We start from the raw sequence: 22,628 nt of genomic DNA, 5'->3' as shown, positions 1-22,628 counted from the left end.
CTCTCGCACCCTAGGAGCTTTTCCTTCTTATCTTGTTTGCTGGCAACTCCTCTTTCAACAGGCAGAAGTATCCCAGGCTCACACTCAGATCCCTTCCTCGTCTCCATCCCCTCTTCCTCCCTAGCTGATCTGTCTGGAGGTGTGTCCAGTCCTACAGCTTTAGTTGCCATCTATATCCTGATGCTCCCCAAATACTGCATTCTCATCCTGTGCTCTAGACATCTATGGTTATATCTGCAACTACCGGCCTGATACATCCACGTGGCTAAGTAGAGATTTCAAACACAGCATGTTCAGACTGGACACACTGGCTCATGCCTGTAATTCCAGCACTCTGGGAGGCAGAGGTGGGCGGATCACTCGATGTCAGGAGTTTGAGACCAGCCTGGCCACTATGGCAAAACCCCATATTTCCTAAAAATACAAAAATTAGCCAGGCATGGTGGCTCGTGACTGTAGTCCCAGCTACTCGGGAGGCTGAGGCAAGAGAATCACTTGAACCCAGGAGGCGGAGATTGCAGTGAGCCGAGATCACAGCACTACGCTCCAGCCTGGGCAACAGAGCGAGACTCCATCTCCAAACACACACACACACACACACACACACACACACACACACACACACACACACACACAGCATGCTCAAAAGACAGCACTTAATTCCTTCTGTCTCTAATCCTGTTCCTCTCCCGTCTTCCTCATTTCAGAGATTGGCACCATTGTCCTCACAAACGGTACAGCTGAAACCACAGAGTCATCCCTGATTCCTTTCCTCCCCTCGCCTCCACGTGGAACCACCGCAGGGCTTTTGGACCTGCCTCTGAACCCAATTCGAATCTGACTTACTCCCTTCATCTCTGCCGCATCCTCCTGAGGCACCGGCAATAGGCTTCTACTGGTATCCCCAATTATAAACCAAAGTGTCAGTTAGAAAATATGAATCAGTTTAAACCCTCCATGATTTTCAATTTGATTTAGCCTCGGCCCTGTGTCCCGCGTACCCCGGCTGCGGCCCAAGCCCCTGAGCTACCTCCTCCATCTGATGTTCCAGTCACCCCGGACTTCCTCCTGCCCCTTGGGCACATCTGGCTGTCCTCACCAGGGCCTCTGTATTTGTTCCCTTGGTCTGGAGCACTCTTTCCCCAGCCTTCCCTATTGGCTCCTTCTCAGGCTCCTTTCTGAGACCACATGTCATCTCTTTGGAGTGGCCTTCCTGATCACCGCATCCCATCAGCCACCTTTATTTCTCTCACACCATGTGCCGCTGCTGGAATGCCTTATGAGTTTACTGGGTTACTCTGGCCGTCTTCCGGAGTGTTCGTGCAGTGAGGGCAGAGGCCTGCTTGTTCGCTGCTGTGTGTCTCAAGGGTGAACCACTGCCTCCCTTACAGTAGTCACTCACTATGTTCTTGAGAATGACTGAAAAGTGCTCAACTGTATGCCCTGAAAAATGCCATGCTCAGGTCCGAAATCCTGTTACCAGATGAAGGCGAGGAACTGTAGCTGCCCTAGTGATAATGAGTTTATTTGGATTTTATGCTGTAGGGTAGAGGGCATATTCAGGAGTCAGACTGCCTAGGTTTGAATCCTTGACTCCCAGGTGTGTGTGTGCGCGCACGTGTGTATATGTGTGATCTTGGTCATTACTTAGCCTCTTAAAACTTCAGTGTCTTCAACTATAAAATAGGCTGATTTTTAGTTTTCACACATGAGTGAGAACATGCAGTGTTTAACTTTCTGTTAAAAAAAGTTAATCTTGGCCGGGTGTGGTGGCTCACGCCTGTAATCCCAGCACACTGGGAGGCTGAGGCAGGCGGATCATGAGGTCAGAAGATTGAGACCATCCTGGCTACCACAGTGAAACCTCGTCTCTACTAAAAATACAAAAAATTAGCCGGGCGTGGTGGCGGGCGCCTGTAGTGCCAGCTACTTGGGAGGCTGAGGCAGGAGAATGGCGTGAATCCGGGAGGGAGAGCTTGCAGTGAACCGAGTTCGCGCCACTACACTCCAGCCTGAGTGACAGAGCGAGACTCCATCTCAAAAAAAAAAAAAGTTAATCTCATAGAAGTAAAAAAGCAGAACAGGGGCTAATAGGGGCTAGAAAGGGGAAGGAGAAGGAGAGGATAGGAAGAGACTGTTAAAGGATACAAAATTACAGCTGAAAGTGTAAGAGGAATACGTTCTAATGTTCCATACTACTACAGGATGACTATAGTAAACAATAATACCTTATATGGTCTTAAATAGCTAGAAGGAGGATATTGAGTGTCTCAACACAAAGAAATGATAAATGTTGAGATGATGGATATGTTAATTACCCTGATCTGATCACTATACGTAATATATATCAAAGCAGAACTACATACCCCATGTACAATTATTATTTGTCAATTTAAAAAAACAAAAAAAATTAAATGGAGTGATTTTTGTAAGGATGAAATGAGGTAATCGCTGTAAAAATGAAGAACAGTACTTGGCTCCTAGGTGACACTAAATGAATGCTAGCCACTGTTCTTAAGCTGTAATCTCTTTTGTATCATTCTAAAACTTGATGCATGAGACAGTGGAATTTAGACAGCTTTTAATTAGTAGGTTGTTAAACTTTCAGAGAAGGCTTTGCTGAGATTTTAATTTCAACAAGAAACCTTTCTACCCTCTGATAGATAGGCTGCCAACGACAGCTGATGTAGTAATAACATGCTTCAGGAAGCAATTCAGTAGGAATATGGGTGAATCGAATTTAGTGCTAGAATAAGTAAAATATAAAAATTTCTTACTTTGAGTCATAAGTTGAGGCTAGGAATTTATCTGAGGTTCTCTCCCACTTCATATAACTGTTCTTAGGGATAAAAACACTAAAATCTTTTGTTTTTAAAAAATTATTCATATTTCACAAGGCCAAGGAGCCAGTTTTCTAAAGCACTTTATGTTAGGCTTAGCAGACTGAATCTTCACAACTCTTCATTCTTGCCATGTCCAGCTTCCTTAACCTCCCTTCAATTTATCTAAAGTCACCTACGATCTATCTACAGTCAGAGGTACCCAACGGCGTTGGATGTCTCGGTAAGTTCAGCAGTGTCACATGGAAAGCTGTGCACTGGAAGAAATCTACTATCTCTGTTGAAGTCCCGAACATGATACATACGTGGCATATAGAACTAGAGGGATCGGGAGGCTGAGGCAGGAGAATGGCGTAAACCCGGGAGGCGGAGCTTGCAGTGAGCTGAGATCCGGCCACTGCACTCCAGCCTGGGCGACAGAGCGAGACTCCGTCTCAAAAAAAAAAAAAGAACTAGAGGGATACTTTTCTTATATTTAGTACCTCATGCAGATGATTTGAAAGGACTGGCAGAAGAAGACTGGCAGTTCAGACACTTTTATACAGAAGAACGACATTTAAAGTTAAATATCAGTGTGGTGAGAGTTTGAGTCTATCCCAGTTGGACTCTGCAGCTGGTTTCAAGAGGCAGTGAAATATCTCATTTTATAGTACATATATATATATATATGATTTTATATATATCTTATATATCATGCATTTAACTTTTATAAGTTCTGAAAATGCTTTTGATTTCTCTTATACCACTTATTATAATATTACTTTATCATTTTACATTCCTTTTTTTGTTTGTTTGCTTGTTTTTGAGACTGAGCCTCACTCTATTGCCCAGGCTGGAGTACAGAGGCATGATCTCGGCTCACTGCAGCATCTGTCTCCCAGGTTTAAGTGATTCTCGTACCTCAGCCTCCTGGGTAGCTGGACTACAGGTGCCCGTCATCACGCCCGGCTAATTTTTGTATTTTTAGTAGAGACGGGGTTTTACCATGTTGGCCAGGCTGGTCTTGATCTCTTCCTTGGCCTCCCAAAGTGCTGGGATTATAGGTGTGAGCCACTGGGCCCGGCTTTTTTTTTTTAAATGTGTTTATCTGCTGTTAGATTGAGAACTCCTTGATATCAGGGATTGTCTCTTAACCACATTTATACCTGCACTGTGTAGCACTTAGTAGGGCCTTAATAAATTTTGGTTAAATTAAGTTGACAGGCTTTTACTTAAATCTAATGTGATTTCATTTAATAGTTGTAGTATGAAAGCAGCAGAATCCAAAACTTACCATATTTCTAGCAATCTTGCAAGCAAATAAAGAATTTCATTTAAAAGTGCTCTACCTGTTAGAGGACACATCTGATCATCATTAGCAGACAGGATTTTTATGGAAGTTTAAGTTCCCTTCACTGTATTCTAACATGCCTTAAGAAGTTTGCCACCCCTGAATAATACTGCCAATTCATTAGTGAAATTTTAAACATCTTTTTGTCATTCACTTTTCATTCATGCAGCACTTTGAAATACCTATCTGTATGATAGAGTGGTTAATATGGACCCTGGAGCAAGACTGTCTTGGTTCAAATTCTTGTGTGACTTTGAACAAGTTTCTTCTACCTCTCTGGGCCTCAGTTATAAAAAGGGAACGCTAATAATATCTCGTAGGCTATGGCAAAGTGTAAATGATTGTGTGTGTGTGTGTGCGCGTGCGCGCGTGCATTTTGTAAGTGTCATGTAAGTATCGGTTGTTACTACATATAGAATGTTTGTTTTTATTAACAGGACAAGGTCCCTTGAGGCACTTCAAGATGTTTGCTGACATAGATAATGTGGAGGATCCTTTCACTCAAGTAAAGGTACATACTTTAAGTCATCAGTAATAGTTACTTTTTATTTTTAAATTTTTCTCCTTTTTAAGAGATGAGGGCTTGCTCTGTCTTCCAGGCTGGAGGGCAGTGGTGTCATCATAGCTCAATGTAACCTCAACCTCATGGACTCAAGCAATCCTCCCTCCTCACCTCCTCAGCCTCCTAAGTAGCTGGGAGTACAGGTACATGCCACCAGGCCAGGCTAACTTTAAAAAAAGTGTGTGTGTATGTGTGTTTTTGTTTTTGTTTTTTTTGGAAATAGGGTCTCAGTATGTTGCCCAGTCTGGTCTCAAACTCCTGGCCTCAAGCAATCCTCCTGCCTCGGGCTCCCAAAGTGCTGGGATTACAGGCATGAGCCACCTCACCCGGCCCTACTTCTAAAGCTAATTGCTGTGGGTCAGTTCTTGAAGGAGCTATAAATGGTGGCTCACATCTTGCCTTCTTCACCTCTACATAATGAAGATATTGGTGCTATTAAATAGTTAAAAAAAAGTGTACGGACCTCAAGGATTTTAATATTCTTTCTATATTTTAACTATTATTTTGAAAGCAACCAGTTAACAGAGCATTCATCAATTTATGGATTTAGGAACAGTATAAACACTACAGTGCTTAAAACACTTCCAACTATTCTAAATGATTGGTATTGATCAAAACACAATAAAAATGTAAAATATAATACTTTGATATCAAGTTTTTCAATTCCCTGGAGATTGAATCCTGTCAAAGATGAATAGAACAACAGAAATAGCTCATTCTCTGCTTACCCCTCTTTAATACAACATTGATTCTTGAATATTCTCACCTAGTGATTGCAAGTTTATAGTGCATTTAGCAGGAATAATGGGGTCTTAACAAAAGAGGCAAAATTCTAGAATTTAGTAAAAATGAGAACATTTAAAAGTATTCAATCACTTAAAATTCTCATGAATGATTTCCTGAGTCATTTATCACTTAACTTTGCTTGATATGATATTTCAATTATGTTTCTATGCTTCATTTATTAGAGGAAGACAAAAATAATTTGGATGCCTTACATTTTAAATAATTCAAGTTAATGGAGTGGAAACATTCTACATTAAAAGGAACAAATGTTGACATCAGGGATAGTTGATGGGTGCCTAAATGTCGGAACAGTTCAATTTATAAAGGTTTTCAGGGAAATGGAGTTTGATTTAGAACACCACTGTGCTGTTTGCATTGGAAAGGCACATTTGCACGCCCAAGATACTGGAGTGATTAGACCACTGACACACCTTTATCCCCCATTACAAGGCACCCCTCCTTACCTTCAATGAACACCTCAGCAGATGTTGTGTCTGAGCCGTTGGGATTCGTAGCCAGACAGGTGTAGCGACCTGTGTCGTCCTCAAAGGCCTCTGCTATGATCAGGGTATGGAGGTCCCCACCCTCACAGTGGATTTGAATATCAGGAGTGTTGTGCAGTTCTTTCCCTTCACAGAACCATCTGCAGGCCAAATGGAGGTCAAAGGACAGGAGGGAAAGAAAGGAAATGGTGATGTTTAAAACAATAAAGCAGAAGTGAAGGCTAGTTGCTATGCAAAACTATGTTTGTTTGATTAAAAAAAAATCAGTGTCAGTGTTACTAATGGAAACTCTACAATTTAGACTGTGAAATTAATGACTAGACAATTCCCATAGGTTTTCTTTGTAAAGCATCTTGTACATTTTATCAACCCAAGTGACGCTGTCAAACTCAGAAAGACCGTTTCAGTTATAAAATAAAAGGAACAGAAATTCAGTGTCTTATAAAATGCTTTATAACAAATACCTCCTCCATTTATTACAGTTTTATCTATTAGTCTTATCTAAAGGAAAATAGAAAAGTAATATAAACATTATGCTCAAAATATTTAATATATGAAAGGAAACTTATCATCATGTTAAAAAATCACAGGCAGCAATATTTTTGTTGACCTTAAGACTTCTGATCAGCTGAGCAGTAACAGATTTAATGCCTTCCACATTTCTGATATTTACAAAACTTTCTAGCAGACTGCCTTGGCCTCCAAGATGTGGAGAGATATAGCAGTTGTGCTGTAATTCATTCTTGCTGATCAGCACTTTTCCTATCCCAAACAATCAGGCCCTTCGTGAGGGAAATTTCAGGCTGCCAGACTGTTTGAACACAGGTTCTCTCACTCTCTCTCCCCTCTCCCCCCGGCACCTCAAATTCTCAGTAACATTTGGTTGCCTTTACATTTTACCAAGAAACAAACATACAAACAAAACAAAACAAAGCCCAAAGCTGCCCTAAAAAGAAACCCAAATGGGATTTATTTTTAAAGAGATGTGTAGAAATCTACCACTTACAACTAAAAGGATTGAATTCTCTGGGAAAATATTGTCCATTTAGCTCTTAATGAGCACTTAGAGATTTTCTCTAAGTCTAGTTTCCTATAAAATTACTTGGATTTCACATCCTTTTGTGAAATATGACATGGAAGACTTTTTTTTTCTGTGTTTAGAGTAGGATAATATAGGTTTTTGTCTAATTTAATTTGAAAATAAAGTTAATAAAGCAAATGAGTTTGCTAATATTCTGAGTATCAACACCAGAAATCATACTCAACATTAAATATGTGATTCTCACCAAAGAAGAGATAAGACCTGGGGAATTAAAGAACATAAAATAATCAGCCAACTGAGCATTCTATGCAATGCAAACCATATTATTTTGGGGGCAATTGAGCAGGGCAGTATTTCTTGATTCTGGGGCACTGCATGGTTTTCTTTGTTGTCATAAAGTCTGGAAGAACTTTCCAGCCCAGAGTCATCCTCCAGTCTCTTTTTTTTTCTGTTATCTTTCCAAAGCCCTAGTCCAGATCCTCACCCATCAGTATTAACTACGGCTTTAGTGTTTTAATTGGTCTCTCCATCACCAGCAGACTATAAATTCTTTCTATATTCTGTCATCAGATTAATGCTCTTGAAGTTTTTCCCTACATAAATCACTCCCTAAACTTCAGATCTGTCATTGTGGGCTTTCATATAACTTGGCCCTATCGTTTTCTTATACTAATCCCCTGTTTCTGTCGAATATTTGCATGGACTTACTGCTCCTTACATAGCCCTCAAATATTACCTGCCTATTTTTCTGTGCCCACATTTTCTTCTCCTTGGAATCATCTCCTTACCTTCTTCATTAATCCCATCTAGGAACTACTCTTCCTTAAGACCAAGCTAAAGTCTTCTTCAACAGATTAAAATAAACTGAATATACACTAACGGAGCTTCTTCTATGTGTGAGGAACTGCATTACCTACTACAGGTAACAAGAAATAATGCCTGCTAAACTCTAAACTAGTTGAGTTTGTCTGTCGGTACTGTGAATTAGAGTGTTTCTACCTTCCATGAAAAAGATATAAACCACCTATTGGGGGAAAATGAAGCATAAAAAAATGCAACAGAGGTTCAATAGGGAGAAGGATTCGTTTCTTTTGGTTAGGTGTACTCCATAGGGAAACCTTTGCCAACTACGTAAGTGACTAGTATCTTATCCTCTAACTCAGCAAACTTACAGCCTGCAAGCCTACTGCCTGTTTTTATATGGCCCTTGAGCTAAGAATGGTTTTTATACTTTTAAAGGTTTGAAAAAAATCAAAAGAAGAAGAATATTTTGTGACATAAAGTTCACATTTCAGAGTCCTTAAATAAGGTGGTTTTTTTTTTTTTTGGTGGTGGGGGGAACATAACCATGCTCATTCATTTACATATTGTCTATGTCTGCTTTTGCATTATAGTGACAGAGTCAAGTAGTAGTTGCAACATACTATATGACCCTCAAAGCCCCAATTATTTAGTATCTGGATCTTTATAGAAAAAGGCTCCCCACTCCTGCTTTTTGCTCCTTAAAGTGTGGTCCTGCAGCCAGCAGCATCAGCGTCACCTGGGAACTTGTTAGAAATGCAGTATCTTGACCCTCACCCCGAATCTACTGAATCAGTTCAGGTCCCCTAGGTGATCATGTGCACTTTAAGAAGTGTTGGTCTGATAAGTTCTGGACCAGAATGACCCGCCTCACAGAGTCTTGGCTCTCCGTCCAGGTTGCTCACTTGTTTAACGTAGCAACCATTTTTTAAAAATGTATATTGTATCTCTGGTCCCTTGCATGCCAAAGCAGCAGAGATACTGAAAATTAAAAGGCATGCTTAATACATTCATACGCCAAACACTGTGCTAGAACCTAGAGAGTAAGTTAATATAAGACCAGGGGCTGGGCGCAGTGGCTCACACCTGTAATCCCAGCACTTTGGGAGGCCAAGGCGGGCGGATCACAAGGTCAAGAGATGAGACCATCGTGGCTAACACGGTGAAACCCGCCTCTACTAAAAATACAAAAAACTAGCTGGGCGTGGTGGCGGGTGCCTGTAGTCCCAGCTACTCAGGAGGCTGAGGCAGAAGAATGGTGTGAACCCAGGAGGTGGAGCTGGCAGTGAACTGAGATCTCGCCACTGCACTCTAACCTGGGCGACAGAGTGAGACTCTGTCTCAAAAAAAAAAAAAAAAAAAAAAAAAAGATCAGGCCTCTACCATGGAAAAACTTACATTCCAATAGGGTAGAAAGGCCCATCAAAAGCCAATTTCAGTATAACATGGAAAGTTAAGTACCATGGTTGTGATAAAGACAAGGTGCCAAATCCATCAATACATTTAAAGGTCCAATGTGGGCCTGTGATCTCAGAAACATGATTGTATCCTAGTATATTTCAAGTAAGCTAAGCCATTAATTTACTTGCACCCTTCATCAAAGAATTTTCTACATTATTTCGTGAAATACTTTTTAACACAATCATTAAAAATACACTCTTCCATTTAACAAAAAAACCTTGACATTTTATCTCCTCATACAGATGAGGAACCTGAACTGGAAGGCTAAATGACTTTCCTAAAGCCACAGTTGAGCCTCTTTGCTCTGCCATTGCTAGTTCCATTGAGCAAATGATTCCAATCATAGATCAAACACATTCATCTAAATATTGGCCAGAAACTATGCTGCCCATTTTGTTTTTAGGGAGAGCCTGCCATCCAAATATTTGCAGGTTTTTTTCTCCTCCCCTTGGGTCACACCCTAACTTACCACATTTTAACAACATAGAACTGGTGACTTGACAGGCACTTACGTCAACAACTGACTTTCCCTGGCTGTCCGTTGCTTTCCCTGAAAGCAATATGCATGGCTCATGCTAATTATTTTACTTATACCTTACTGGGCAAATTTATTCTTTTCTCTGCATTATTTCTTCTATGTGTTACAATCTGAGATGCTGTTTCAATTTTATTCACTGTGCTGGAGAACAAAAAGCATGCATATTTAAAAAGCAAAAACAGGTCAGCCTAGTGGTTTACAAGCACCAATCATTTTGCCATATGCAGTTGTTGAAGAGTTTTATTGCATAATGAACCATTTCACTTGACTAAATAGATGAGTTTGACTGAGGCAGAAAGTACATTCATTGTCTTAACTTCTCTGCCAGTATTAAGGTGTATTTCAAGCACTTTATTGCACTTGCTGATTATTTTCTTTAGTCTTAAACTTATCATTATCACTCAGTTTATAATCAGTCTTTATCTTTTTTTAAAAGTACAAATTCCATGGAAGAAACAGGATAGAAAAGCATTCTGCAACATATTCCTGGGTTGTTAGCAGGTACCCAGTGAGAAAAAGTTTCAAGGTCAAATAAGTTTAGTAAATGGCTGGATTGGGACAATGTTAAACAAAGTTCTTTTCTGCAGGACTTCCCAGGGCCTTAAATAAGGAAATGTGAATTGCGAACATTAAGGAGTGAGATATAATATGTATGCAGCATTTTACAAATCTACTGGAGCACAGATTTCTTCACTATTTGCTATTTCATCGGATGCATGTTCTAAAGTAATGTGGGGCTGATAATAAATACTTTAAAGCACCAACTATGTGCAATACTCTATGGATCAATTTTGAAACTTAAAAATTGCATTTTTTTTTAAACAATCAAGAAGTAGTTGGTTTCTAGTTGGGGAAATTGGCATAAATGCACTTGATATCAAATAATGGCATGAGGAAACAATACAGATGATATCAGAAAGGGACAAATGATCAACTGTCAAATGAATGAGGTTAATTATTTTTGAGTACAGAGAGAAACATACAAAAAGAACATAATTTTGCATGCATTCAATTTTGCATCTGGGACATGGCTGACCCTGCAGGGACTGCCTCTCCCAGGGTTAGCCAGTTCCTAGAAGTGTTAAAGACCGTCCTAGGAGCGTGCCCTCCATATGCAAACTAACCAATCCAGAGCCCACACACTCAGCACCCCCTCTATTGGGCTCTCATACTCAGGGCCACAACTTCCCTCCCCACATCAACCCGGGGTCAGATACCAGACAACCAGAAACAGCCCCTATGCTTGAGAACCCACTGAAATTACTCAAAACAGGCAGTTCTAACCCTGCTTACCTTGCCTCACCTATCCCTTTCCTGTGGATTCCTGGGCAAAGGCTCCTGTCCAAATTTCCCTCTTGCTCCTTGGCCTTCTGACTGACCCTGGTGCATCCCCTGCAGTCCCCTGTGGTGCGGCATGCCCCCTCCTCTTGGGAACTATGAATAACAAACTATTTAGTACCTTTCCAATGACAGTCATCTAATCTGTTTACCTCACCATATCTGAATAGCAGTCAAACCTACATTTTCAAACAGGGCACACTGCCATTGAGCTTATCAAAGAAGATAAAAGATGAAAAAAGGACTGAACAAATAGTTTAACATTGGCTACAGTTTCTGCTTTAAAATATATAGAGAGAGAGGCTTATAGACTTTCACCAACTCAAACTGCAGTGCATTTAAAAAGCATGCACTTAAACTCAAAATAATCTAGTTAGTGCATATATCAGAAAAGAAAATCTGCCTCATCCACTCTTTATGTAGCTGATTAAAGACAAATCACCTTCTTGTCTAAGAGAATCTTAGAGTTTTGAAGTTTTGGCACCACACATTGGACGAGATGGGTGTGCTACAGTCATGTTTGTTTAGTTCAGTTACTCAAAGATCATAATTCCACCAGCTTCCTGGCAAATAACTCAAAACATTTACTATTCTCTAAAGAGCTAAATGGGAGATCTGTTGGTTAAATTTTGACCTCTTGAAATTTTTCTCACATTAAATTCTTGTTGCTGATGTCATTTAGGGAAAGAGATACTAGGGTGGCAAGCTAAACTGTGAAGCATACAAAATAGGAGGAAGTATAGGTTTGGTAAATGCATGGCACAGGCAAGGACACTATCCCCCTTCTTCCTGTGGCACACGTCACTCACTCATCAGAACGTTCTTTGCTAGTGAAATGGAATGTCTGAGAATCCTCAGCATAGCTGTTTAAGGCTACAAAGCAACTGAAGTGGAAGGTTGAAATGAAACACATTTGCCATCCTCAGTCTGATCTCTTTCTAGGGGATACCTTCTCGTTTTCCTCCAGATCCTGAAAGCCCTGTTTAATTGCTATGGGCCAAGAGCGTAGAGGGGTTTTACTGAGAGAGGAGTGTGGGTGGAATGTGGCTAAGAGAAAATCCACTCAAGTAAAATTTGACTTGACGATCCCCTCGGACATTTATTCATTCCATTTTGAATACCTGGAAGCCTTGTATCTAGTGAATAGTATCTGGGTAGCATATCAAAAAATTAAAATCTTATTATCTACATTCCCATTCTGAACTTCTGAAAAATTTCAACTTCAATCACATTTTTAATTTTCTGCCATAAAATCATTAAAAATATGTAATTATGATCTCATAATTAGGATAAAAAGATAATACAATATTTGGGAACAATGATAATTCTTGAGGACTTATAGAAATTCAAATTAAGGGAAAGAGAATATTTATTGAATGCATATTATATGCAAATATGACCTTATTTTATTTTCACAAGTACCTTGTGAAGTAGTTGTCATTATATTTTTAGATATAGGCAACTCTCATTTATCTATAGCAATTAAAAAGAAGAACACAAACAATAAAAACCAGGGAGTCTCCAAAATTTCATTTTCCTTAATGCTTTTGGCTTTCATCTTTCATCAAAACATGTATCTATGGATAGATACATGTTTTAACAAAGCTTACTGATTCCTCCTCTTTAATTCCTAGTGCAGCTGTTAAATAGCTATGTAATTACCACACAAACAAGGAGCTGAGGGAAGCTGGAGAGCCAAACCTTGCAAAATTAGCGGGCATGGTACATGCCCCTTCAAAAGAATTAAGTTGCTAATATAAGAATAAACCAGTTGGGACTGGCTGTCAGATTTCAAGACCATAAACATGAAAATAACCTTGTACTAATTGGAAATAAAATGTAAAAGGATTAGAAGATGTAGTCATGCTCATTCATTCATTCATCAATCATTCATTCATCAAGGGCCTTTTTGTTTTTCACTTAGACTACAATGCAGGAACGGGTTGGAAGCATAGATGTCAGCTAAGCCAGGTTTCTTAGTTCATGAGACTAGTAGCAGGGGCTAACAGGGAAGAAAATCCGATTGTAGACATAAGGAAATACAATGAATATATTTTAATTAATAAGCTTAAGTTTTTCCATCACATAGAAACCTGTACTGTGTGGGGCGCGGTGGCTCACGCCTGTAATCCCAGCACTTTGGGAGACCGAGGCGGGCAGATCACAAGGTCTGGAGTTCAAGCAAGACCAGCCTGGCCAGGATGGTGAAACCTCATCTCTACTAAAAATACAAAACTTAGCTGGGCATGGTGGTGCATGCCTGTAGTCCCAGCTACTCAGGAGGCTGAGGCAAGAGAATGGTGTGAACCCTGGAGGCGGAGCTTGCAGTGAGTCGAGATCGCACCACTGCACTCCAGCCTGGGAAAGAAAGAAAGAGAGAGAGAGAGAGAGAGAGAAAGAAAGAAAGAGAGAAAGAGGAGAAAGAAAGAAGAAAGAGTGAGAGAGAGAGAGAGAGAGAGAAAGAGAAAGGAAGGAAGGAAGGAAGGAAGGAAGGAAGGAAGGAAGGAAGGAAGGAACTTGTATTGCTTCAAAAATCTTTCAAAGTTGGTTATAGCTTCATACTTATAGATTAAGCTTCTTTGGATATAATACTCAGTTTGAAGTCGATTTGTTGGAGAGGAGATAATATTCACAATTCTTGAATTTTCCTTGTTCATAAAGGATTATAGAACATAGGAGGAAAAAGGATTGTAACATTCATAGTTCTGTAAGATGGCATACTTCTTTATACTATTCTGTGCTGGGAATTTGAAATAGTTTTTTATAAATATGTATACATCTACGTGTGTGTGTGTGTGTGTGTGTGTGTGTGTATTGTTGTTGTTGCATAATGATTTCTCCCTCCCATAAGGATTTTCCAAACATTCCAGCTTAAAAATGAGATAGTGCCAAAAATTCACATTATGGCAGTAGCAGGATGTGGCTGGATTGAAATTCAAGAAAGTGTTTTACATGAAAATGTTCAATATGTAATTGTTCACTTTCTACATTTCAAGGTGAGGTTAAATGTAACTGCTGACTTGGTCTGAGTCCAGTTGTTAGAGTAGAGTGGCTGCATCTGTCCACAGTGCTAGGGCCTTTTTGGTTAGGGATCAAAGAGTCAGGAGGATAATTAAAATCAAGGGGCTGCAGCTGCTTCAGACCAAATGGCCGTCCTTGAAAACCACCAGTCACTTCCATTCCTGGGTGGTGTAAGAACATTTAAAAATTCACCTCCCTGATGTGGCCTAGCAATATCTTTCTCTTGTGACCCCTGCAACTGGCAGTGGGGCTCAGAACTGTATACTGGAGCTGCTCAGAACACTCCGATTCTCCAAGATAGGGTCATGAGTGTTGATTTTTATGATAATAAATTCATGACTAATGAAAGCAACCAACAAATCACTGCAAAGTCTAAGACACACTTTCTAGTACAGAATATGAATAGCTTATGTTAAAAAAATCACATATGGCATCGTTTGGCTTACAAGTTGACTAGCAGTATCTATTTTAATACTAACACTTAGCAGGAAATGTAGATTTTATGAGTGACAGTTTCTTTTGGCTATCTTTATTTTATTGAACCACAACTATGTATCATGAAAATTTTCTGTGCACTGTATTTTAAACATGTGGCTTTTGAAATGAAACAAATCTGACTTATAACACTTATAAAGTTTCATCAATGAATCTTGGCTAATGTTCTCCAACTTTGCTAAGCAAAATGGTAAATGTTAAAAGCCAGTTAATGGAAACAATCAGGTGCTTATTAAATAAAAGCCTTTAAAAACTGTTGAGTTTTTATTTTCTCCTTTAAATCAATTCCTTTATGCTCAAGGGGAAACAAGGTTATGTTGAAAGATGCCTCTCCACTTCTTCCTCACAACTCCACTGATTTGTGCTTCCTGACAAAATTTATCTTCAAAGGGATGTCACAGATGATTTCAGGATGGCAAATTTAGCCCCCAGCTGCCTCCTCTTCCCAAAGCACATGCAACCACATGGCTTCATGAGGTCCATACTTGAAGAAAACTGAAGCAACCAGTTTCTGTAATGGTATAATAATGAAAATAAAGGGTAGGAAAAACCCCCAGAGAGATAAGTGTTTCAGCAATGGTTATATTTTCCAGGTGTTCCTTTTCCAAACTGGAGAACCACCAAAACAAAATTTGAAAGTGATGCCCGGGATAAGTTCTGTTGCTGCCTAAGCTCAAAGTCGGGCCATCTGTAAGTACTGCATTTCATACATCAACAATGAAACACTAATTAATTTTTATGGAGTATTTTTTTGTCTTGTCACCAAAGATTTCTTAATTTTTTACATGTGTTCACATTAACCACACGACAAACTATGTTTATTCTGTCATGTGGATTTACAGGCAGACCAAAGTGAAATTAATCGTTGTCTAAATTTACTATGGCTATAATTTCATGACTGCTTAGTTCGAAGGCCAATAGCTAAATTTGTGTGGACAACAGATGTACTTTAACCTTATGGCCCAAAAGAGACCAATAAATAGATTGGCTTTTTGAAATTCAAAGCCCAGGAAATAATAAAATAGAATTTGAACCAAAACCAGATTCATGTCTAGCAATTCTTTCCTCAAATAACCACTTTATCTCCTAAGGAAAAAGGATAAAATAGAAGGATGGACCAGCCCAGATAAAACTAAACTATGAAAATGATTTTATCTTGCCTTTTTTTTTTCTTTTTTTTGGACCATGAGAGGTAGCTTAGTGTCTGACACTAGGAATATACAGATATTTATTTACCATCTTTTAAAAACAAATACAGGCTGTGCATGGTGGTTCATGCCTATAATCCCAGCACTTTAGGAGGCCAAGGTGGAAGGATCACTTCAGTCCAAGAGTTAGAGACCAGTCTGGGCAAGACGACAAGACCCTGTCTCCACAAAAAAATTTTGCAAACTAACTGGGCATGGTGGCGTGTGCCTGGAGTCCCAGGTACTCGGGAGGTTGAAGTGGGAGGATCACTTGAACCCAGGAATTCGAGGCAGCAGTGAGCTATGATTGTGTCACTGCACTCCAGCCTGAATGACAAAGCAAGATCTCACCTCAACAAAACAAAACAAAACAAAACCAAATAAAAACCCACCACCAACAACAAAAAACCAAAAGCTATAAAAATAGATTAGTGAAATCTACTAAATACCTGTGCTGCCAGAAGCTATTAAAATCTTAGATTGCTTCTAATATTTTGCTCATTGGTGATGCAGTGGAAAGGACCTAGGACTTGGAGTCAGCAGTTCTCATGAAGCAGCCTCATTGTCTGGGGTAAATACTTGGGGTTCGTCATTGTTTTGCACCAAAAAGATTAAGGACATGGACACACACAAAGAGTGAGTTTAGAAGCAAAGACTTAATAAGCAAAAGAAAGATAAAGGAGAACAGCTCTCTCTCTTTTGAGAGACAAGGTCTCCCAAATGGGAGTGCACTGGATTTTACAGGCAGGTTTGAGATGGCAGTGTCTGATTTACATAGGGCCCATAGATTGGTTGGACCAGGTGTGATGTTTCGGGAAGGGTGGCTACCCCACCCTAATCTTATTATGCAAATGGGCTTCCCACTTGGCTAGGAGAGTAATCTGCTCCTTACTGTACATGTCGCTGGCAAAGAAAAGGGGAGATGGAGCTGCCATTTTGAACATGCCTAGTACCAGGTGCTTGTTCCTATTGGCACAACTGTTGGCATTCACCCATGCAAGCTTCCCGCTTGCTTGTCTGTGTCTGCAGCTCGATTTTACAGGCTGATCTTTAGTATAATTCTGGGGCTGCTTTTCATTAAAAGGAAAACCTTACCGAGGACTCCTATACCCTCACTATCTGCCTAAATAATTTATTCTTAACTCCTATATCACTGAGTTCCAGTTTTGCTTGGTCCATAGATCAGCTAGGTTGACTGTGGTCCACTCATTCTCTCATTTGGGGCTATAGTTTCCTTATTTGTGAAATGCAAGGAATGAGCTAAGACTAGAGTTTCCTCAAATGTGTACCAAGAAACTAGTTCTGTAGCAAGTTGGCAGATAACATTGAAAAGGTTTCTGTGGCCACATAGGTTTACCAAGCACTGGGTTAAACAAAGTTAAACATCTGTCAGAAAGTTAAACAGAACTTTTTAGAGCTCTGTGCCAATATACACTGAATTCCCGAGAGAGAAATATGGCAGGCATCATTCTCAATCTTACTGGACCATGGAACATGTGTTCTGTGAATCATGTTGAAGGATCAGTGTTCTGGGAACACATTTTGAAAACACTGGGTTGAATTATCACTAAAACCTCATCTGGCTCTATGGCGGTGACATTTAATACCTAGTATACATTTTACAACTAGCTTTTCCAGAGCTTATGGCAGACATCAGTAAGAGGGCAAGCTCTATATCCCACTGATCCCCAACTTGGTTTCAGAGTCTTTCTCCAGTGATGCTAGGGGCAGCCACTACCAGCCAACTAGTGCTGGTCCTGAGTTGAAACATATTTGCTATGCCTGTTTTAACAGTCTATGTTTACGTATAATTTTCTTACACAGGAATTAATGTGAAATGTTGATTTCTAATCTCTCACATATCCTTGACTATTCATTCCAAGATTTTTCTATTTTTTAAATAAGCTGCCATTTGGCCACAGCACATGAAAATACTGGGTTTTCCTCCACCATCTGGATATGCAGGGTAAACATATATTGTCCAAGCTAGAACATTTCTGAGAATGAAGTAAATAGGTAATCACTGATAATTATAGGAATAAATAATAACTGTTTCAGGTAAACTAGGATGGGGAGTCATCTTACTTATAGCTCATTGCAAGAGCAACTTAAAAATGTCATTTTGGCACTAGTGAATATTATGGCTTTTTGCAAATGTGACTCATTCCCATGAGTAGACAGAAGTACATTTCACAATATGTGAAGGAAAAGAAGGTTCCCAACCCATCTGTCACTCATTCACAAATTCTCAAGTTACACTTGTTAGCTAAAAAAATAGATTCATCCTCACCAATTCTCTATGCAAGTACAAAAATAAGTCAGCATGACCTGACAAGTCACACTTCAAAGTCACCTATATTGTGAAAATTTGTATTGAATGCTTTCAAAGCTTCAAAGTGTTGGAGGGTGGGGGCGGGGGGGAAGAATGGATTATAGAGAGCTTGAGAATGAGAAATTGCATACATAAATCAGCTAGACGTGCACATTCAGCTATTCCGTTGCTGCAATTACGGCAGGTAATTATTAGCTATTGTTGTAACTTGGATTACATTCCAAACGGGATAAAAAGGGAGATGTTTTATCAGACAATGCTGTCAGTCTTCTGTGCATTTGGAACCTGTCCACTGAAATACAATGATCACCTCAGAATTATGAAACTCAAAAGGACTAAAGCCAAACTAGGGAAAGGGGCTGCAGCTCCACTTGGTGTCTTCGATTCTATGGAGTTGCAGAAACCCACATAAAACAGTTCATGTACGGACTCCTAGAAAGCCCAGCAGTCATTTGTTTGCATTTAACAATTACATCCAATACAGCTTTTTCCTTAGCAATGGAGGAGCTTTTCCCAAAGTCAAAGGACAGGAGGTGTCCCTCAAAATTTCCCCGAGTTCATTGGCGAAACCCCCAGTTTCTTGCCTTAATCTATGTAATCATGACTAGGAATATGGGAGGAGAAAAGTGAATGGAAGAAGCGATCGAGAATGAGAGGAAAATGCCCTACTTTTGGAAAAAGCTAAAACTTTAGAATTCAAAAGCCTTCACTTCTTTATTTTTCATCTGTTCTCCAAATGAGGCTTCCATTGGTTGAGGCTCCATCCAGGGAGCCAAGTTCAATTGCTCAGGGCAAGGAGGACCATCAGATTTGGTGGTGATTCTGTCAGAGGCTGAGGAAGAGCCTCCCTTTGCAGAGTTCTGGCTCCAGTCTAATCTGATGGTATTCAAATGTGGCTAGTGTGGTCTCTGCGGAACCACAAAACAGGCACCTCAAACAGGGCATGAGTGCACACGAAGTTAAACTGTAAACCGCCCCATCAGTCAATAATTGTATGTACAGAAATGGGTTCACTTACTTTCTCAGGTTAAGGTTTTCCCAGCTAACTCCTTTCAAAGCCACCCTCCTTAGTAAAGGCTTTTCCCTTGTTCTTATTCTGTATTCCTTCTAGAAGTTCACATTTAGAGGTCAGCTTTCCAAGGACAGCTATGATAAATGAAGTATCCACTGGGGAGAGAACTCTTTTAATTTGAAAATGAAACATTAGAGGTAGAAGGAATTATATTCTTAGCAGGTGGCACTTACGGGCCTTGCACCAACTATTCTGGCTAAAATTGTGAATGTCTTCATTTTTTTAAAAAGTGAAAATACACTATTACATACACACACACACACACACACACACACACACACGTAGCCACATACATATACGCCTGGGTTTAACATCTGACACACTCCTTGAATCAAGTTTCTGAAAGATGTGCACATTCAGCAAATGCTGCCTCCTTTTCTTGTTCTAGTCACACAGGTAATTCTCTAAATAACACCTGTCTTCCTCCCAACCACTTTGATCAAATACATACTTTTGACTGTGTAGACAAGCGAGCTGTTGTCCAAGAAGGCTGCCTCCACTGCTTCCCCTGAGAGCCTGGGTGTGCGGAGCTGCAGCAGAGCGGGGAGGGGCCTCAGGTGTGTGAGCAAGAACAGGAAGTCAGGACTAATTACACCTTGTTTTATTTGGCCATTTGAATAACGAATAAAATGCCATGTTTCATTTCAATTGGTTTTTCAGAGCAAATTGCCTAAGGCTGACATTTCATTCTATTAATAAGACTAGATTTTTTTTAAAAAGTGGGAAAACTAATGTTATGACTTGATACAGATTTAGATCCTTTTCTTTGAAAAATATAGATTTCGTCATGTCATGATGAAAATGTTCTTTCTGACTACAATTAGAGCCCTCACTACCTGGCTACAGTCCATCATTTTGTACTTATATCCTGTATGCCCCAAAGCAACTGTGATCTCACAATGCACAACTTTTTAAAAATTGGCTTCAGAGGCACTTAAGAAACTTGGCAAAAGACAAAAAAATACACATAACACCCCCTCCCTCCTCCCCACCAAAAAAACAACTCTAAAGCTATTACATGGTGTGGTGGGGAAGAGGTGGAATTAGAAAAAAAAGGCTTTAGCATATGATATTTACTAGTTGCAGGAAATTATAATAGTTCCTTTGTTTGCATAAGCAAATAAAAATGTGTATTTTTGTATTTAAAAATATCACTGATGAGCCGTGTGTAGTCCCAGCTACTTAGAAGGCTGAGGTTGAAGGATTGCTTGAGCCCAGGAGTTTGAAGCCAGCCTGGGCAACATAGTGAGACTCTGTCTCTTTAAAACAAAATAAATAAATAACTGATCTCACGCCTGTAACCTCAGCACTTTGGGAGGCCAAGGTGGGCGGATCACGAGATCAGGAGATCACGACCATCCTGGCTAACACGGTGAAATCCCGTCTCTACTAAAAATACAAAAAATTAGCCAGGCACAGTGGCAGGCGCCTGTAGTCCCAGCTACTCAGGAGGCTGAGGCAGGAGAATGGCGTGAGGAGGCAGAGGTTGCAGTGAGCTGCACTCCAGCCTGGGTGATAGACAAGACTCTGTCTCAAAAACGAAAAAAAAAAAAAAAACAAATAATGATAATGGCTATATGTGTTTGCTGTGAAGGAAAAGAACAGCATACTCAAAGGTTGTCTTGTGGCTGAATGTTCTAATTATCAGAGCCCAATATGTGTATAGCAGAAGAGCTAGATAATGTGATCTCTGCCTCAGCCATATCTCTCCTTGGGCTTCCCAAGAACCGTTTGTGATAAGGAGGACAGGTTGACAGCTTTCAAGTCTGTGTACATTGTGAGAAAGTGTTTCCTCACTACTTTACCATTCTGGCAATTTATAGATGTTGGGAAAATTAAAAATTAATCTGCACAAGAAAAAGGTGGAGAGGTCCATTCTATATGTAAATGCTATTTACACACGTGCCTTTTTGCAATGCCTTTGGGCAAGAATGATCGTAGTCTCCATATAGTCTTTAGTGTTCCATTGATCCACTGCTTTTCCAGGTGGTTTGAAATTGGACTTAAAAATAGTTGTCTGGGTACTAGGTTAGGTCTATGTTGAAGGAACTAAAAAAATTCCCTGAGGTTTCTTACGGCTAAAATTATTCCATATGTTCGAAATGAAATAGATCAAAACAACTTAGTGAGTTCCCTGTCACTAGATGCTTTGAAGAGGAAGAAATAATTGACAGAGGTGTTGTAAAGAAAATTCAAGAACTAGATGGATGATTCCTTGAGGGACTACGATGACTGGTGCTATCATTTTTCTTTTCTTTTAGCAAGCATGACAACTGATGGCTGGAAGTGGAACAAATCATCTAATGCCTGGTGTGCTGAATACTAAAGAATGGCGCAGTCCTCTTAATTATGATGCATTTATTAGATTAGCCTAATTTAATTAAGATAATGCTGGAGATTTCCAGGGGCTTTCTAATTAGGATGGTTTATTGGGGATACATTAGCTGTGACATGGAGCTTAGATTCAGCACACACATAAAAATACTAGGATGTTTCCCTGTTTGCATCACAAAATATATTTTAAATAATGCTTTCATTCTTTGTACAAAAACCTGAATCAGTATCTGACATTTCCTCTCCTAGGAAAGTTTTCTAGCCGGGCGCGGTGGCTCAAGCCTGTAATCCCAGCACTTTGGGAGGCCGAGATGGGCGGATCACTAGGTCAGGAGATCGAGACCATCCTGGCTAACACAGTGAAACCCCGTCTCTACTAAAAAACACAAAAACTAGCCGGGCGAGGTGGCGGACGCCTGTAGTCCCAGCTACTCGGGAGGCTGAGGCAGGAGAATGGCGTAAACCCGGGGGGCGGAGCTTGCAGTGAGCTGAGATCCGGCCACTGCACTCCAGCCCGGGCGACAGAGCCAGACTCCGTCTCAAAAAAAAAAAAAAAAAAAGGAAAGTTTTCTAAACTTAATCATATTCATTTGTAACTTCCTTTGTACTAAAGTTTCCAGTGTTTCTTCCCAAGGTTCATGGTTTAGCCTTATTTCATTGACGTAGAACCTCTAACTTTAAAATGTTTGCGTTAACCTGCACATTGTGCACATGTACCACCCTAGAACTTAAAGTATAATACAAAAATAAATAAAATAAAAAAATAAAAATGTGTTGGGAAATCACATGCCAAATTCAGATCCAATGTAGTGTAATTAAATTTTTCAAAGGCCCATTTGAGAGCTTCGAAGAGATGTTTAAAAAGTTGTTATTTAACCAAAGAATCAGTTTCATGAAATTTATTTTCACATGTACATATTTTGATAGTTTCCTGAATATCCCACCCTTTCTCCCATTTTTATATCCTTTCTGATTTTTCAACATTC

At 39.8% G+C, this 22,628-nt stretch overlaps 1 protein-coding gene across 14 annotated transcripts in view; it reads right to left on the bottom strand.

The window, feature by feature from the left end:
- Positions 1–22,628, bottom strand: part of PALLD (palladin, cytoskeletal associated protein) — a 434,582-nt gene that overhangs the window by 257,814 nt on the left and 154,140 nt on the right. For 12 of the 14 annotated variants that reach the window (XM_015139485.3, XM_015139484.3, XM_028848875.2 and 9 more), the window contains one exon: positions 5,983–6,161. In XM_015139485.3, coding sequence (XP_014994971.3) covers positions 5,983–6,161 — 179 coding nt within the window. Of the gene's footprint in view, positions 1–5,982; positions 6,162–19,759; positions 19,867–22,628 lie in introns of those variants that run through there. The other 2 variants (XM_078002425.1, XM_028848876.2) reach the window with 2 other exon arrangements.

Source organism: Macaca mulatta, chromosome 5, assembly GCF_049350105.2.
Source record: "Macaca mulatta isolate MMU2019108-1 chromosome 5, T2T-MMU8v2.0, whole genome shotgun sequence".
Classification (NCBI taxonomy): domain Eukaryota; kingdom Metazoa; phylum Chordata; class Mammalia; order Primates; family Cercopithecidae; genus Macaca; species Macaca mulatta.
Note: the sequence above shows the minus strand (reverse complement) of the source record. Positions and strands in the feature narration are given on the sequence as shown.